This window comes from Bufo bufo, chromosome 10 (genome assembly GCF_905171765.1).
Source record: "Bufo bufo chromosome 10, aBufBuf1.1, whole genome shotgun sequence".
NCBI classification, from domain to species: domain Eukaryota; kingdom Metazoa; phylum Chordata; class Amphibia; order Anura; family Bufonidae; genus Bufo; species Bufo bufo.
The window spans coordinates 48,236,612-48,256,458 of record NC_053398.1 but is presented as its reverse complement, the minus strand read 5'-3'; the positions used below and the strand labels follow the sequence as shown (position 1 = coordinate 48,256,458).

The 19,847-nt window shown below is 42.6% G+C and overlaps 1 protein-coding gene across 1 annotated transcript; it reads right to left on the bottom strand.

Annotated features, from left to right (window-relative positions):
- Positions 1–373: 373 nt before the first annotated feature.
- Positions 374–1,465, bottom strand: LOC120981056 (4-galactosyl-N-acetylglucosaminide 3-alpha-L-fucosyltransferase FUT6-like). The gene has a single exon (XM_040410522.1). The coding sequence runs from the start codon at positions 1,427–1,429 to the stop codon at positions 374–376; it is 1,056 nt and encodes a 351-aa protein (XP_040266456.1). The 5' UTR covers positions 1,430–1,465.
- Positions 1,466–19,847: the final 18,382 nt, after the last annotated feature.

Sequence of the window (19,847 nt, the reverse complement as noted above, 5' to 3'; positions counted from 1 at the left end):
TTTTGTGTGGATATCATAAAATTTTATTTACAATGCTGACAAAACTGCAGTGGTTCAGTTTTCGTGGCTTGTAAAATGCCTTAAATTTAATGCATTTTGTACAAGCATTTTTGATGTTTTTTCTTTTACATACATCGTTGATGTGTTTTTTTCAGACTTTATTTTATATATAGAAGCCTATGGAAACAAATGGAAATAGGCACATCTAGAACTCTCTGCATTTTGAAAAAAAGCATTGAACTACAAAAATGCACAAAGTGAGGAAGAATTCCCTACAAAATTCATATTTCCCTACTGAATTTCAGCTAATATGGAAAACACCTGAGAAAATGTAGCATTTTTCTTAAAAACTTTGTGAAAAAACACCCTATAGTTATTTGTACCATGCTCCAAGTTTTGAAATTGTTTTGTGTGCAGGAGCTTCTTTTATTGCTTTACATACTCTGCAGTAATGAGTCTGCCAGTTAGTATCTCCAAAGGGATGAAGTCTGGACCTCCATGTAAAATACTGCTGGTAAGCTTTCTCATCACTGTCCAATTTTAAGATATATTTAGCAAGTTCTTCAGGTGTGGAGAAGTCATTAACATGTAGAAAAGAGTCTTTCGGAATAAAACGCTCATAGTTTTTTCGAGAAGGGCCCAATACAACTGGTACACAACCAGATTTCAACGCATTCTTCCATAGTTTCTCTGTAATATAATCTTCATGAATTGTGTTTTCAAAGGCGAGATAAAACTTATACTTGGACAATGTTTTTTCATGTTCATTTGTTGGGAGAGCTAAATGCTGCCTTCCATATATGTCTACAGGAAGAAATTTTTGGAGCTCTTTGTAATACCGTACTCTTTTAGAATTTGGGTTCCAGTTACTGATTACCCAGGCCACCAACTTAGTCTTTGGAGGAATTGTGAAGTTCTCTTCTCGTTGATTCGGCTCTAGCCAGCCATAAGGTGAGAAAATATCTGAATCAGCTCTAAAGGACATTGTGAGGTTGATGAGATTATCCATAAAATGCAAGTTTGGACTGTGTGATGGAGACTCCAAGTTAAACCATACCCAATGCTGATTTGGTGGTCTTGGTATCTGAGGTAACTGTTTTCTGGAATAACATACATCTCTGTGATGCATAACAATTGCATCTGCAGAAGAATACAAGGTTCTGTTAGCTGTGTAAAAGCATCCAGAAATATCAGTGTATGGTGGACATTGATTAAGTGGAAATGTGTCACCAAATGGCCAGGTCCAAACAAGGATGATCTTCGTGTCATTAGCCAGTTCTTGATGTATACTTGTATATGAAAATTCATCGCTAGACACTGAGCGATTTGCAGAGTTATATAATAAAAATAAAATAATGCTAAGGCAGAACTGTACAATCAAAAGCATAAAAGAAGTCTTCAGGGTCTTGGTCTTGCCTTGATGGTCCATTTATGTAAGCAGAAATAATGGAACGGGTTGTAATTGCAGATGAAAACACTTTGACAAGTATACCTTTTGGAGAAAGAAGCAGAATATATGTATGTCATATGAATATTGAATTCTTTCTTTCATTTAACCCCCATTAACCCTTTCAGGACCAAGCCATTTTTCACCTTAAGGACCAGGCTATTTTTTGCAAATCTGACCAGTGTCAGTTTATGTGTGAATAACTTTAAAACGCTTTTACTTATCCAGGCCGTTCTGAGATTGTTTTTTCGTCACATATTGTACTTCATGACACTGGTAAAATGGAGTCAAAAAATTTCATATTTTTTTATAAAAAAATACCAAATTTACAAAAAACTTGTAAAAATTTTAAAATTTCCAAGTTTCAATTTCTCTAATTCTATAATATATAGTAATACCTCCAAAAATAGTTATTACTTTACATTCCCCATATGTCTACTTCATAATAATTTTGGGAATGATATTTTATTTTTTGGGGACGTTACAAGGCTTAGAAGTTTAGAAGCATTTTTCAGAGAATTTCCAAAACCCATTTTTTAAGACCAGTTCAGGTCTGAAGTCACTTTGTGAGGCTTACATAATTGAAACCACCCAAAAAAGACCCCATTTTGGAAACTACACCCCTCAAGGTATTCAAAACTGATTTTACAAACTTTGTTAACCATTTATGTGTACCACAAGAGTTATTTGCAAATGGAGATGAAATTTCAGAATTTCAATTTTTTTGCAAATTTACAATTTTAATCCATTTTTTCCAGTAACAAAGCAAGGGTTAACAGCCAAACAAAACTCATTATTTATGGCCCTGATTCTTTAGTTTACAGAAACACCCCATATGTGGTCGTAAACTGCTGCACGGGAACACGGCAGGGCGCAGAAGGAAAGGAATGCCATACGGTTTTTGGAAGGCAGATTTTGCAGGACTGTTTTTTTTTACACCATGTCCCATTTGAAGCCCCCCTGATGCACCTCTAGAGTAGAAACTCCATAAAAGTGACCCCATCTAAGAAACTACACCCCTCAAGGTATTCAAAACTGATTTTACAAACTTTGTTAACCATTTATGTGTTCCACAAGAGTTATTTGCAAATTGAGATGAAATTTCAGAATTTCAATTTTTTTGCAAATTTACAATTTTAATCTATTTTTTCCAGTAACAAAGCAAGGGTTAACAGCCAAACAAAACTCATTATTTATGGCCCTGATTCTGTAGTTTACAGAAACACCCCATATGTGGTCGTAAACCACTGTTCGGGCACACGGCAGGGCGCAGAAGGAAAGGAATGCCATACGGTTTTTGGAAGGCAGATTTTGCAGGACTGTTTTTTTTGACACCATGTCCCATTTGAAGCCCCCTGATGCACCTCTAGAGTAGAAACTCCATAAAAGTGACCCCATCTAAGAAACTACACCCCTCAAGGTATTCAAAACTGATTTTACAAACGTTGTTAACCCTTTAGGTGTTCCACAAGAATTAATGGAAAATAGAGATTCAATTTCAAAATTTCACTTTTTCGGCAGATTTTCCATTTTAATATTTTTTTTCCAGTAACAAAGCAAGGGTTAACAGCCAAACAAAACTCTTTATTTATGGCCCTGATTCTGTAGTTTACAGAAACACCCCATATGTGGTCGTAAACCACTGTTCGGGCACACGGCAGGGCGCAGAAGGAAGGAATGCCATACGGTTTTTGGAAGGCAGATTTTGCAGGACTGTTTTTTTTGACACCATGTCCCATTTGAAGCCCCCTGATGCACCTCTAGAGTAGAAACTCCATAAAAGTGACCCCATCTAAGAAACTACACCCCTCAAGGTATTCAAAACTGATTTTACAAACGTTGTTAACCCTTTAGGTGTTCCACAAGAATTAATGGAAAATAGAGATTCAATTTCAAAATTTCACTTTTTCGGCAGATTTTCCATTTTAATATTTTTTTTTCCAGTAACAAAGCAAGGGTTAACAGCCAAACAAAACTCTTTATTTATGGCCCTGATTCTGTAGTTTACAGAAACACCCCATATGTGGTCGTAAACTGCTGTACGGGCACACAGCAGGGCGCAGAAGGAAAGGAACACCATATGGTTTCTGGAAGGCAGATTTTGCTGGATTGTTTTTAGACACCATGTCCCATTTAAAGCCCCCTGATGCACCCCTAGGTTAGAAACTCCAAAAAAGTGGCCCCATTTTGGAAACTATGGGATAAGGTGGCAGTTTTGTTGGTACTATTTTAGGGTACATATGATTTTTGGTTGCTCTATATTACACTTTTTGTGAGGCAAAGTAACAAAAAATAGAAATTCTGAAATTTCATCTCCATTTGCCATTAACTCTTGTGGAACACTTAAAGGGTTAACAAAGTTTGTAAACTCAGTTTTGAATACCTTGAGGGGTGTAGTTTCCAAAATGGGGTCATTTTTTGGAGTTTATACTCTAGGGGTGCATCGGGGGGGCTTCAAATGGGACATGGTGTCAAAAAAACAGTCCAGCAAAAACTGCCTTCCAAAAACCATATGGCGCTCCTTTCCTTCTGCGCCCTGCCGTGTGGCCATACAGCAGTTTACGACCACATATGGGGCATTTCTATAAACTAAAGAATCAGGGCAATAAATATTGAGTTTTTTTTGGCTGTTAACCCTTGCTTTGTTATGGGAAAAAATGAATTAAAATGGAAAATTTGCCAAAAAATAGCTGTTTTGGCACTGTTTTTATTTTTTATTATTTACAACGTTCATCTGACAGGTTAGATCATGTGCTATTTTTATAGAGCAGGTTCTTACGGACGTGACGATACCTAATATGTATACTTTTTTATTTATTTAGGTTTTACACAATAATATAATTTTTGACACAAAAAAAAAAAACATGTTTTAGTGTCTCCATAGTCTGAGAGCCATAGTTTTTTCATTTTTTTGGCGATTGTCTCAGGCTGGGTATCATTTTTGTGGGATGAGATGACGGTTAGATTGGTACTATTTTGGGGTGCATATGACTTTTTGATCGCTTGCTATTACACTTTTTGTGATGTAAGGTAACAAAAAAATTGCTTTTTTGACACCGTTTTTATTTAATTTTTTTTACAGTGTTCACCTGGGTTAGGTCATGTGGTATTTTTTATAGATCAGGTTCTTACGGACATGGCAATACCTAATATGTCTACATTTTTTATAATTTATCAGGGTTTTACACAATAATATCATTTTTGAAACAAAAAAAAATCATGTTTTAGTGTCTCCATAGTCTGAGACCCATAGTTTTTTTATTTTTTGGGCCATTGTCTCATGTAAGGGCTCATTTTTTGCAGGATGAGGTGACGGTTTGATTGGTACTTTTTTGGCGTACATGCGACTTTTTTGATCACTTTTATTACCTTTTTTGGGAAGTAAGGTGGGAAAAATTTCAATTTCCTCTAAGTTTTTATTTTTTTATTTTTATGGCGTTCACCGTGCGGGGAAAGTAACATGACCGTTTTATAGATCAGGTCGTTACGGACGCGGCGATACCTAATATGTGTAGTGCATTTATTTTTCTTTTTTTTTATTCAGTGATAAATGTGTTTTTTTGAAACTTTACTTTTTTCACTTTTTTTAACTTTTTTTTTGATCCAGACCCACTTGGTTCTTGAAGATCCAGTGGGTCTGATGTCTGTATAATACAGTACAGTACAATATATATTGTACTGCACTGTATTTTACTTACACTGAACAGATCTATGCCTTTCAGCACAGATCTGTTCAGCACCATGGACAGCAGGATGCCTGAGAGGCGTCCTGTTGCCATGGGAACCTTCCCCGTCTGCTCAGTACTGGTCAGAACTGCGCAGACGGGGAAGGGTAAGCACAGGGCTGAGGCGGGCTCTCTGGGGGCTCTCTCCCTCTCCCATCGGGGGGCTGCAAAGGCACAGCAGCCCCCCGATGGGAGAGGGAGGGGCTCCCTGCGCTGTTAACCTTTTCCATACAGCGGTCCGTACGGACCGCTGTATGGAAAGGGTTAAACGGCTGACATCGCATCGCAGATGTCAGCCGTTTATACCAGGGTGCCAGCAATGTGCTGGCACCCTGGTATAACCACTAGAAGCCAACGATCATTCATGGGGAGGCAGGCGGGGGATCGCGATCCCGCCTGCCGCACCGCCCGCCTCCCGCACCTTACCGCACCTCCCGCACCGCCTGCGACACCCCCCCTGCACCACCCGCCCACATAATATCATTCAGGGGTGCAGGGGGGGTGAAAAATCTTTATTTTGGACATACTAAAGTTTCTGATCCCCGCGGTCCCTGATCAGAAACTGCAGAAAGCGCTACAAACCGCAGGTCTGAATTGACCTGCGGTTTGCAGCGATTACCGATAGGGGGGGGGTCACAGGACCCCCCTCGGCATTGACCCAAGGTGCCTGGCTGTGTGTGACAGCCGGGATCTCAGCGCTGTCACCATGTCTGCAGGTGACAGTTGAATGCCATGACGTGTATACTCATCATGGTGCGCTAAGTAGCAGTGCTCCATGACGAGTATACTCGTCATAGGTCGGGAAGATTTTCACACTATCTCCTTCTCTGATCGCTTCCCTGACAGGAATTGGGGCGATCAGAGAAGGAGAAGCACATAGTCCCTCCCTAACCCCCCCTTACCTGCCCCGATGCGCTGCGATTGGTCCCTCTGCAGTAATGGACCAATCACAGCGATCGCGGGCGGGTCAGAGCTCCTATACAGTTCCTGCCGGCTTCTCTGGTTGCCTAGCAACCCCAGCACGCCGGCTTCACTGAAGCTTCAGCGCTTCGCTCCCTGCGCTGACACAGAAAGCCGATCACGTACATGCACGTGGGGATGCGGTGAGGCACCACATTCCCCCACGTACATGTACGTGATGTTGCGTGAAGGGGTTAAAGGGGTTGTGCAAGAATGATGGTGTTTTAGCAAACCCCCCCCCCCCCCCACACACACACACACACATTCGTAGAGTAGGCTACATTCATACGATGGTGAAAAATGGATGTCTGATGGAAGTTTTTTTTTTTTTTACACCCATCACATGTCCGTTTTAGGAAACAAGGGTAGTCTATGGGGTTAGTCACTCCCTTTTTTGATGGCCAGTGAATAACAGATGTTAAAAAATAAAACATGCTCTATTTTGTCATTTTTCATGAACCAACAGCCCTCAAACATTTGAAAGGGATCGTTTTTAATGTCCGTTCTCAGAAAGGCATCAGTTAAAAAACGTCATATAAAAATGTACCATTTTGCCATTTTTAACGTGCATTTTTTTCATGTTTGAATGTAGCCTTACTTACCTGCTTCCCTGCTTCTTCTCCTTGCAGCCTGCAATGCTCCACTGGGCTCCCTCGATGAAAACATCTGGTTTGACATCGTTTGCAGCTACTGACTGGCCGCAGCTATGACCGGCTCCTCTTACATCATGACAAATGGTCATAGTGTTTGGCTGCAGGCAATGTCAAACTGAGTGTTTTCAGCGAGGAACCTTAGCGAAGCATTGCAGTCTGAGAGGAGAAGGACCAGGAAGTCAGTGTCGGGAAGCAGATAAGTAAGCTTCTGTTTACAGGTCTGGCCAATTGGTTTGGAGGTCGTGGTGGTGAGGGGGTGCACCCGCCTAATTCTTGCACAGCCCCTTTAATAATTAGAGTGCATTAGTCCTAAATAACCTAAAACTTTTTAGTGATTTTGTTGGTTTAACGGCCTTAATACTTTTATTCCTTAAAGGGGTTTTGCCACTTCAGCAAATAGCATTTATTATGCAGAGAAATTTTCCATGGTTACGACCACCCTGCAGTCCAGCAGCATGGCTGTGCTTTTACACTATAGAAAAAAGTAATATACCAAAAAGGCTGAAACCAGCCGCTATAAGCACCCCACGGCCACAAAACATGAAACTCCTACAAATGCAAAACACACCAGCGGTAATGTTCATACAAATCTTTATTGAACAAATATGCATACAAACAAGATAAATAATTGATTGAATGATTAAAACCCAGAAGGGAAATGCAAAGAAGTGGGACTAAAACCCCCCCATACCAGTCAATATATCATGGCATAATTATTGCGCAAAGTTGCTACTGTCTGCGTGGTGTACCGGAGACTGTATACAAAACAGGATGAAAACAATCAGTATGCTCAATCAGTCTTCACACTGTATACACATGCACCACAGGACCTGAAATAAACCTGGGTGGTTAGGGAAGACAAAAGAGCATAACACTATACAGGGTACCGCTAGTCCACGGTATCACCACACAAGCAGCAATGCTAGCATACTGAGTACATGACAAATAACCAACCTGGCTGGAGGGACGGCCCGACGTCCGTTTCGCTCACTGGCTTTTTCACAGGGCAGATGTGAAAAAGCCAGTGAGCGAAACGTACGTCGGGCCAGCCTGCCAGCGGCGATCATTCGCTGGCAGGCTGTAGATGCGATTTTTTTAACATCATAAAGGTATATTTGACGCTGTTTTGTTAACAGCGTCTGATATACCTGCTACCTGGTCCTCTGGTGGTCCCTTTTGCTTGGATCGACCACCAGAGGACACAGGTAGCTCTGTAAGTAGCACCAAGCATCACACTACACTACCCCCCCCCGTCACTTATTAACCCCTTATTAACCCCTGATTACCCCATATAGACTCCCTGATCACCCCCCTGTCATTGATCACCCCCCTGTAAGGCTCCATTCAGACGACCGTATGTGTTTTGCGGATCCGCAAAACACGGACACCGGCAATGTGCTGTCCGCATTTTGCGGATCCGCACATTGCCAGAACTATATAGAAAATGCCTTTTTTTGTCCGCAATTGCGGACAAGAATAGGACATGTTCTATATTTTTACGGAACGGAAGTGCGGACCCGGAAGTGCAGATCCGCAATTCCGGATCCGAGCGGGACAAAGTCTGTCCCCATAGAAATGTATGGGTCCGCAATTACGTTCCGCAAAATGCGGAACAGAATTGCGGACGTGTGAATGGGGCCTAAGGGTCCCTTATCACCGCCAGTTAGTTAGACACTTGTTAGGTAGTTAGCGCCCACCGCACCGCAGTCACTGATTAGTCGCTGATTAGCGTCATCGCTGTCGCTAATCAGCACTAGTACTGATCGCAATCAGATCTATATCAGTACATTAGGGTCACCATAGGCTCTACAAAAAACGCAGTGTTCGCCCGATCAGGCCTGATCTTGTGCGCACACTTGCATTCAGTCCGCCCCACCGCAGTGACAGAAATGTTTTTTTTCTGATCACTGCAAAAACACAGTAAAATCGCTGCGGCACTATAAAGATCACTTTTGAGCTTTTTGGATCTTTATTAGCGATCGCAGCTTTTTTTTTTTTTGCACATTTTTGGGCACAGATTTTTTCATCCACATTGATCGATGCGAATGAAGAAATCTGTGCCGTTTATTTTTTCTTTCAGCCCAGAGGCTGAACGAAAAAAAAAAATCTCATTACCTGTATGCTCAATATAAGCCCTCATGCACACGACCGTGCCGTTTTTTGCGGTCCACAAACCGCGGATGCGCAAAAAACAGAAGGCGCCAGTGTTGACTTCCGCAATTTGCGGAACGGAACGGGCGCCGACAATATAAATGCAAAGCGCGGACAAGAATAGGACATGTTATATTTTTTTTTGCGGGGCCGCGGAACGGAGCCACGGATGCGGACAGCACACGGAGTGCTGTCCGCATCTTTTGCGGCCCCATTGAAATGAATGGGTCCGCATCCATTTTGGAAAGAAGACACCCCAAGGTATTCGCTGAGGGGCATATTGAGTCCATGAAAGATTGAACTTTTTGTCACAAGTTAGCGGAAAGGGCGACTTTGTGCGAATTTTTTTTTTTTTTTCGATAACTTATGCCAAAAGAAAAATCTTCTATGAACTCGCCATGCCCCTCACGGAAAACCTTGGGGTGTCTTCTTTCCAAAATGGGGTCACATGTGGGGTATTTATACTGCCCTGGCATTTTAGGGGCCCTAAAGCGTGAGAAGAAGTCTGGTATCCAAATGCCTAAAAATGCCCTCCTAAAAGGTACTCGTTGGACTTTCGGCCCCTTTGCGCATCTTGGCTGCAAAAAAGTGTCACACATGTGGTATCGCCGTACTCAGAAGAAGTAGGGAAATGTGTTTTGGGGTGTCTTTTTACATATACCCATGCTGGGTGAGAGAAATGTCTCTGTAAATTGACAACTTTGTATAAAAAAAATGGGAAAAGTTGTCATTTACAGAGATATTTCTCTCACCCAGCATGGGTATATGTAAAAATACACCCCAAAACACATTGCCCTACTTCTTCTGAGTATGGCGATACCACATGTATGACACTTTTTTACAGCCTAGGTGCGCAAAGGGACCCAAATTCCAATGAGTACTTTTAGGATTTCACAGGGCATTTTTTATGCATTTGGATTCCAAACTACTTCTCACGCTTTAGGGCCCCCTAAAATACCAGGGCAGCATAAATACCCCACAAGTGACCCCATTTTGGAAAGAAGACACCCTAAGGTATTTCGTGAGGGGCATGGCGAGTTCATGTAAAAAAAAAAAAATTTGTCACAAGTTAGTGGAATATGAAACTTTGTAAGAAAAAAAATAAAATTAAAATAATAAATCATTTTCCACTAACTTGTGCCAAAAAAAAAATATTCTAGGAACTCGCCATGACCCTCACGGAATACCTTGGGGTGTCTTCTTTCCAAAAAGTGTCACACATGTGGTATCGCCGTACTCAGGAGAAGTAGGGCAATGTGTTTTGGGGTGTATTTTTACATATTACTATACTTTTAAAAAAAAATGTATACAAAGTTGTCAATTTACAGAGATATTTCTCTCACCCAGCATGGGTATATGTAAAAATACACCACAAAACACATTTCCCTACTTCTCCTGAGTACGGTGATACCACATGTGTAACACTTTTTTGCAGCCTAGGTGCGTAAAGGGACCGAAAGTCCAACGAGTACCTTTAGGCTTTTCAGGGTTGCTCACAATTAGCCCCGCCCAAAATGCCAGAACAGTAAACACACCCCACAAATGACCCCATTTCGGAAAGTAGACACCCCAAGGTATTCACTGAGAGGCATAGTGAGTCCGTGGGAGATTTTAAATTTTTTTGCCAGAAGTTAGCAGAAATATAAACTTTTTTTTTCTTCTTTTTTTCTCAGAAAGTGTTATTTTCTGCTAACTTGTGAATTTTTTTTTATTCATACATGAACTCACAATGCCCTTCTGCGAATACTTTGGGGTGTCTTCTTTCTAAAATGGGGTCATTTGGGGGGTATTTATACTATCCTGGCATTCTAGCACCTCAAGAAACATGACAGGTGCTCAGAAAGTCAGAGCTGCTTCAAAATGCGAAAATTCACATTTTTGTACCATAGTTTGTAAATACTATAACTTTTGCACAAACCAATAAATATACACTTATTGGATTTTTTTATCAAAGACATGTAGCACAATAAATTCTGACATAAACTTGTATAGAAATGTAATTATATTTGAACAATTTAACCAGAGAAAGTTAAAAAATACACATTTTTTCAGAAAATTGCGGCCTATTTTGATTAATATCGGAAAAACTAAAAATCTTAGCAGCCATAAAATACCACCAAAAGAAAGCTGTATTTGTGAGAAGAAAAGGAGGCAAATTTCATTTGGGTGGTAAGTTGTATGACCAAGCAATAAACCGTGAAAGTAGGGTAGTGCAGAATTGTAAAAAGTGGTCTGGTCATTAAGGGGGTTTAAGCTAGGGGGGCTGAGGTGGTTAAAGGGGTTGTGTCACTTCAGTAAATGGCATTTATCATATAGGTAAATCTAATACAAGGCACTTACTAATATATTGTGATTGTCCATATTGCCTCCTTCATTCATTTTTCTATCACATTATACACTGCTCGTTTCCATAGTTACAACCCCCCTTTAACCCATCAGTGGTGCTTGTGGTGCTCGTATACTATAAGAAAAAATACCGGCCTCTGTGGTGGCTAGGACCGTGGGAGCTCACGTGGGCTAGTGTTTTTTTCTATGCTGCTGGACTGCAGGGTGGTCGTGACCATAGACCACTTTCTCTGCATAATAAATGCTATTTACTGAAGAGGCAAAACCCCTTTAAGCTACCAAAAGAATTTTGATGGAGTTTTTTGTAACACAGATCTCTGTTTCAGTACCTTTTTATAGATTTATTTTTATTTAGGGTATTCTTTAAATAAATTTAAATTTTCAACAATTTTACATTAAAATTAAGTATGAGAAGTAGTTCCCTATTTTGTTGCAGTTTTTCTGATGAAATGCATAGTCTCTGATGAATCAGATGCACAGGGTGGCAGTCTTTTTTTGTGTGAGTATTGTTATTTTTCTTTATTTGTATCTTATTTTGTAACTTATGTTTATTTTTCTAACAATATGCTGTATGTTCCCTTGAGGTAATAAAATACCCCCTGGGAAAATGCACTCGTGGTCTGCTAACACCCAGCAGTTCTGTCATGCTTAGGGGCACCTGATGACTGTCGCCTGTTGTGTCCAGGCCTGAGACTGGATCACTGATGTCAGCAGTGCATAAGGGGGTTAAAAAAGGGCACATTAAATTGCTTCACAGTTTTACAACTTGGGGCTGTAAAATAGATTTTAATTTTCATTCTTTGCTTCTCAGCTATTTAGCAGAGGCGGAAGGGGCCATGTAACACATTCACCTATGGCCCTGACTTAAAGGGGTATTCCGGTTGTTAAGTGCTATCCTCTGTTGACAGGATTGGGGATAATAGATTGGTTGGGGGTCCTATTGCTGCAACTGCCACCGATCACTAGGGGACTCTGTTGTGGAAATAGGAGGGAATCCCAGAGATGTGACCTACACTTATCTGACACTGATGGCATATACTAGCAATATGCCACCAACGTCTACGATGGACCAACCCCTTTAAGACTGTGGTTTAATGGTGATCATTGCAGCAACACCCGTCGCATGACCAAAGATTGCTGTGTAGCAGTGTAGCCACGTACTAAATGGTGGTCATAGCGTAAGTGTCAAGCTGCTGCAACTAGGACACTAAAAGTTACTGCATCCGAGATTCTGGGGTTCATTGGCTGCAGTGCAAAGATCGTATTGTAGTCCTAACTTAAATGTCTCAAATCTAATAGTTAAAAAATCTTTAAACAACACTGTTATAGTTTCAGTCATCATTCAACACCTTAAAGTACAGTATGCTCAGCTATTACAATTGCTTTTAATTAAGGCTACTTTCAAACTCGCATTTTGGGATCCGTCATGGATCTGCAAAAACGGATCCGTTACAATAATACAACCGCATGCATCCGTCATGAATGGATCCGTTTGTATTATCTGTAACATAGCCAAGGCGGATCCGTCATGAACTCCATTGAAAGTCAATGGGAGACTGATCCGTTTTCTATTATGCCAGATTGTGTCAAAGAAAACGGATCCGTCCCCATTGACTTACATTGTGTGCCAGGACGGGTCTGTTTGGCTCAGTTTCGTCAAGCGGACAGCAAAACGCTGCAGGCAGCGTTTTGGTGTCCGCCTCCAGAGCGGAATGGTGACTGAACGGAGGCAAACTGATGCATTCTGAGCGGATCCTTTTCCATTCAGAATGCGTTAGGGCAAAACGGAAACGTTTTGGACCGCTTGTGAGAGCCCATGACGGATATCACAAACCGAAAGCTAAAACGCGAGTGTGAAAGTAGCCTAATAAGATAAAGAAACTTTGTCACCCTCTTGCATGCCTTTGCTATGCTAGATCATATCAGGAAGAGTGAGGCCTCAAGATTAGTGACAGTGTCTGCTGTTTTTAAGACAGAAATTAATAAAGACAGACATCTAGGAAATTGAATGGCCCTTTTACACTTTTTTAACTGAGCAGATGATTGTCAGGAATAAAATGTTACCACATCAGATGCAGGGGCAGAACTACCGCAGGCTGCTATGGGGCCCAGGCCTCGCCTGCCAGGCTGTATACATATATTTTCTCTATATAGAGTGCTCTGATAATGGCTAATAACAACCATTAGGAAGACCTGAAGAATCAATGATGATGTCTCTGTGATGATGAGGATCAGTGCAGGAGTAGGCAGAGCTCGGCAGTGGATAGGAGAAGTGGTGGTGAAGGACCTGTGATGATGTCATGGGACATCAGGGGGCCAAGCTTTGTGTGGAAGAGAAGAAAGAGAAGAAACAATGGATTCAGTGTGAGAGCCAGGGAAATGCTGGGAGTTGTATTTCTCTCCTTTTATTCCTTCTCCCAGTAATGCCCTCTGGTAGCACATAATAACAATTATAGATTAGCGAATCCGGGGATGTTCGGGTTCGGCCGAACTTTGGTTCAAAGTTCAGTTCAGGGACCCGAACTTGATCCCGAGCCCCATAGAAGTCAATGGAGACCCGAACTTTGGTGCTGTAAAATGGCTGTAAAATAGTCATAGTAAGGGCTAGAGCAGGCATCCTCAAACTGCGGCCCTCCAGCTGATACAAAACTACAACTCCCAGCATGTCCGAACAGCCTACATGTTTAAGCCTACAGCAGGGCATTGTGGGAGTTGTAGTTTTACAACAGCTGGAGGGCCGCAGTTTGAGGATGCCTGGGCTAGAGGGCTGTAAATGGAACCAAAATGGAGGTAAGTGCAGGACAATTGCCCTGCAATCAAATGTGGATAGGGAAATGACTTAAAATAACATAGAATAGAGAAAAATAAAAAAATAATAATCTTGAACCAGGAGACGGAGGTCCAAGTAGAGTAGGAGGTTGAGAAGGCGGTGGATGTGGCGCTGTAGGTGAAAGAGAAGGAGGTAGCCAACACTATTTTTAATTTAACATTTTTTTTTCTCTTTAAAGAGGACCTTTCACCTGGAAAAACATTGTGAACTAAGTATCCTGACATATACAGCGGCGCCCAGGGATCTCACTGCACTTACTATTATCCCTGGGCGCCGCTCCATTCTCCCGCTATGCCCTCCGGTATCTTCGCTCAGTAAGTTATAGTAGGCGGAGACTGCCCTTGTTCTGTGGGCGTCTCCTTCTCCTAGGCTGTAGCGCTGGCCAATCGCAGCGCAGAGCTCACAGCCTGGGAGGTTTTTTTCTCCCAGGCTGTGAGCTGTGCGCTGCGATTGGCCAGCGCTACAGCCTAGAAGGAGGAGACGCCCACAGAACAAGGGCAGTCTCCGCCTACTATAAGTTACTGAGCAAAGATACCGGAGGGCATAACGGGAGAACGGAGCGGCGCCCAGGGATAATAGTAAGTGCAGTGAGATCCCTGGGCGCCGCTGTATATGTCAGGATACTTAGTTCACAATGTTTTTCCAGGTGAAAGGTCCTCTTTAATTTATTACATTTCTTTATTTTTTTATTTGTCTGTTAATTCTGTGTGATCTTTAGCCATTTTTTTGAGTGCAGCCAGTATACTTCTCCACTGAATATAAGAAATAATCTTGAGACAGGAGGTGGAGGTCCGAGTGGAGGATGAGGCGGTGTAGGTGGAAGAGGCGTAGGAGGTAGCCAACTTTTTTTTTTATTTTGTTTTTAATTTTTATATTTTTTAATTGCATTTATTTTTTTCATGGAGGCCCCAAAACATTAGAAAATGGCAAAGAGAACGCACAATGTGCTGGAGTATAACAACGTCTAGATGCGGCCGGTATTCTTCTCTACTCTACTAATATAAGACAGGACGTAGAGGTGCGAGTAGAGAAGGAGGTAGACGTGGCGGAAGAGGTGGAGGAGCAAGCCAACATTTTTTTATTCATTTATTTTTTTCTTACATTTTTGTGTTTTTTGGTTTATGGGGGGCTCAAAACTGGCAGAGAACACACAAACTGCGCTCGAGTATAACAATCGCTGGGTGTGGCCGGTATACTTCTCTACTCTGCCCAAGGTATGGACAAGTCCTGTCGGATCCATGCCTGGTTCATTTTAATGTGTAGTAGTACGTAATTGTGGCACTCAAATTGTTCTTTTGCAATTAAGGTGATTTATTGTTACAGCAAATAAAGGAAATTCATGATCCAGTTACAAAATGTAAAAATTGATAATGAATAACTACTCTTTCTATCAACGCTTGACCGGACGTTTCGGTCTATGCAGACCTTCTTCAACGGTCTAATATTCTGTAGTTAGGTGGTGCAGAATATAGAGGCTGGGTCATAGGCGGATGCGCCTGTCCGTGATTCCACTCCCTGCCATACTAAACACATGTTCAAACAATACACTCGCCACAGGGCAGGCCAGCACCTCCAAGGCGTAAAGGGCAAGCTCAAGCCATGTGCCCAATTTGGAGACCCAGAAGTTAAATGGGGCAGACACATCAGTCAGTACGTGCAGATGTGTAGACACGTACTGTTCCAGCATGTTGCTAAAAATGCTGCTTCCTAAGACAGTCCGTATCAGATGGTGGTGTTGGATGTTGTGACGTGCTTACAAAGCTTTTCCACATTTCGGCCATGCTAACCCTCCCTTCTGAGATACTGGCAGTGCCCCAGATGTGTTGGCGACTTCCTCCTCTGCCTCGTGCTTCCACTGAACACCCGTGTCAGGTGAGAACACCATCAGTAGCGCGTCTACCAGTGTGCGCTTGTACTTCCACAGCTTCCGATCACGTGCCAGTGACGGAAGTAAGGATAAGGACAGCACGTTGTCCTTGTAGCGGGAATCCAGCAGGGGGGCCAACCAATAATCAGCACTGGTAACAATAAGGGCAACTTGGCGGTCGTTGCGAAGGCATTGCAGCATGTATTTGCTCATGTTTGCTAGACTGCCCAGAGCAACGACAAGATGTCCTCGGTGGGAGGTGTATCATAAGTGTCCCACCAGCCACTCTCCATTGATGCCCGTGAGCTGATTTGGGTGCCACCCCGCTGTGAATGCAGATCCTCATCATCATCATCATCATCCTCCTTATCCTTCAAAACTGTGCCCTGGCTGGACAGTTGTGTACCTGGCTGCTGTTGGTGCAGGAACCCACCCACCGAGGCACCTGTGCACGACTGGCCTGATAACCGTAGGAATGATCCCTTTTCCTCCTCCTCTTCCTCCTGTGCCACATGCTCATCCATTATCGTCTGAAGCGTTTTTTCAAAGATACAGTACATAGAAATGGTATGGTAACGCTAAGGACTGCATCATCAGTGCTGGCCATGTTGGTGGAGAGCTTGAAGCAGCGCAACATGACACACATGTCCCACATGGAGGCCAACTCGTTGGTCGTGAAGTGGTGCTGTTACGCAGAGGATGGACAGCTGAACTCTTCCATGGGACAGTGTAGAGATGCTTGGTGACACAGACGGTGGTGGTGGTGTTGCTGTCACACCCTCTCTTTTAGGGGTGCCAGGTGGCCCTGTTGCTCCAAAGGGGGAGGAAGAGGTCCAGACCTCAGCAGAAAAGGATCAGGAGGAGCCTCAGATCTTTTGTGGATTTTCAGATGTCTACTCCAATACAGCTGGTGCTTTGCAGTTAGATAAGCTTCAGACTCTGAATGCACAGCGTGCATACCACTGGTTTCTTGTGCAATGAGCCGGACCGTGGGTGCAGTTACACGGACGCCAATTATGCAGTGGGTCAGGATATGGGTATAATAGTCTATGGTTTTGTTTGTGATGCCAATTGCAGCGTGCGCAGGGTACTAACACGGGGCCCTTTAAGGTGTTGCAACTCACGTACCAGGCTAGGAATGCCAGAGTGGTGTAATGTCTCTGTGTGGCAATGGCAATAGTATCAACGGTGTCTCCTACCTTGGTACGGCTGGACTCCTGGATCCTGGCTCACTTGCAATAAAATGAGTGTTGTGCTAGTAGGAATAATTGAGGGATTTGGTAGCAGTAATTGAGATCCAGACCTTTGGTAAAGTTCAAACTTGTCTTTACTAGTTGCAGCTTTCATCCAAACAAGGTACAGCAATAGTCTTTGGTCCCAGCAGGTATTGGCAATGTGTGGCAGGAATTTGGCTTCTGACCTGACTATCTTCTGCTGTCTTGGGGACTGATTGGCTGAGGAGGAATATGGCTTCTCCTGGGGTCTCTGGACGGTACTCACAGTTATTGTCTCAGGGTATGCTTCTTCCTGTAACTGGAGGTGGCTGCTTGCTTTCTTCCAGCTGAGGCTGCAATGCTCAGGCTGGGGATGATGATCAATTGTCTCAGCCGAAACAAGATCCTGGCTTTGGATCCCTATATCTGGGAGCTCCTACAAGCACAGCCTTCCCCTAGCCGGGGTGGCTGACACACTAACTATAACTTCCTTCTCTCCCCATGAGGCAGGATATGGGCGCACCCACTCTGCTCAAAAAGGGGGGAGCTAAACTGCAATGTACTATTCCAGTCTAGAAACACTAAACTGAACTAAGTCCTTGCTGAACACATGAAAATTACAGCAAAATATACTTTACAAGGCTTAGAATGCACATTTGTGAGGAAATTGCATGAGATTACACAAGATGACAATGTGAATAGACTTAAGAGATTGTAGCGGGGTAAAAGAGTTTCGTAACATAACTCTGGGATGTTACACTTGTCGTCAGCACATTGTGCAGTGTCCCACTACCCTCGTGGGTACTGTAAAGTTGTTGTGTTATGCTTTGTATGCTTTATATAACCTGTTTTATGCTGCAGTGCATCTTTATGCATAATCCCTGTCTACAGATGTGTTAGATTCCATTACACTGAGCATACCACTAGGGGGAGACAACACATCCCATATATACAGGGAGTGCAGAATTATTAGGCAAGTTGTATTTTTGAGGATTAATTTTATTATTGAACAACAACCATGTTCTCAATGAACCCAAAAAACTTATTAATATCAAAGCTGAATATTTTTGGAAGTAGTTTTTAGTTTGTTTTTAGTTTTAGCTATTTTAGGGGGATATCTGTGTGTGCAGGTGACTATTACTGTGCATAATTATTAGGCAACTTAACAAAAAACAAATATATACCCATTTCAATTATTTATTTTTACCAGTGAAACCAATATAACATCTCAACATTCACAAATATACATTTCTGACATTCAAAAACAAAACAAAAACAAATCAATGACCAATATAGCCACCTTTCTTTGCAAGGACACTCAAAAGCCTGCTATCCATGGATTCTGTCAGTGTTTTGATCTGTTCACCATCAACATTGCGTGCAGCAGCAACCACAGCCTCCCAGACACTGTTCAGAGAGGTGTACTGTTTTCCCTCCTTGTAAATCTCACATTTGATGATGGACCACAGGTTCTCAATGGGGTTCAGATCAGGTGAACAAGGAGGCCATGTCATTAGATTTTCTTCTTTTATACCCTTTCTTGCCAGCCACGCTGTGGAGTACTTGGACGCGTGTGATGGAGCATTGTCCTGCATGAAAATCATGTTTTTCTTGAAGGATGCAGACTTCTTCCTGTACCACTGCTTGAAGAAGGTGTCTTCCAGAAACTGGCAGTAGGACTGGGAGTTGAGCTTGACTCCATCCTCAACCCGAAAAGGCCCCACAAGCTCATCTTTGATGATACCAGCCCAAACCAGTACTCCACCTCCACCTTGCTGGCGTCTGAGTCGGACTGGAGCTCTCTGCCCTTTACCAATCCAGCCACGGGCCCATCCATCTGGCCCATCAAGACTCACTCTCATTTCATCAGTCCATAAACCCTTAGAAAAATCAGTCTTGAGATATTTCTTGGCCAAGTCTTGACGTTTCAGCTTGTGTGTCTTGTTCAGTGGTGGTCGTCTTTCAGCTTTTCTTACCTTGGCCATGTCTCTGAGTATTGCACACCTTGTGCTTTTGGGCACTCCAGTGATGTTGCAGCTCTGAAATATGGCCAAACTGGTGGCAAGTGGCATCTTGGCAGCTGCACGCTTGACTTTTCTCAGTTCATGGGCAGTTATTTTGCGCCTTGGTTTTTCCACACGCTTCTTGCGACCCTGTTGACTATTTTGAATGAAACGCTTGATTGTTCGATGATCACGCTTCAGAAGCTTTGCAATTTTAAGAGTGCTGCATCCCTCTGCAAGATATCTCACTATTTTTGACTTTTCTGAGCCTGTCAAGTCCTTCTTTTGACCCATTTTGCCAAAGGAAAGGAAGTTGCCTAATAATTATGCACACCTAATATAGGGTGTTGATGTCATTAGACCACACCCCTTCTCATTACAGAGATGCACATCACCTAATATGCTTAATTGGTAGTAGGCTTTCGAGCCTATACAGCTTGGAGTAAGACAACATGCATAAAGAGGATGATGTGGTCAAAATACTCATTTGCCTAATAATTCTGCACGCAGTGTATATAGCCCAGCTCATGCCTAGTTAGTCAGTCTCCAGGGAGTTCAGTCCAGTTGAGTTCATTTAGAGTGAGTTTAGTCTTAGCTCTCAGTCTGGAGTCTTCAGCCCTGAGCTGAAGTGGTCCACATACTCAGAAGGAT

Excerpts from the sequence above, each read along its gene's own strand:
- LOC120981056 (XM_040410522.1), bottom strand. The coding sequence starts at position 1,429 with ATGGACCATCAAGGCAAGACCAAGACCCTGAAGACTTCTTTTATGCTT.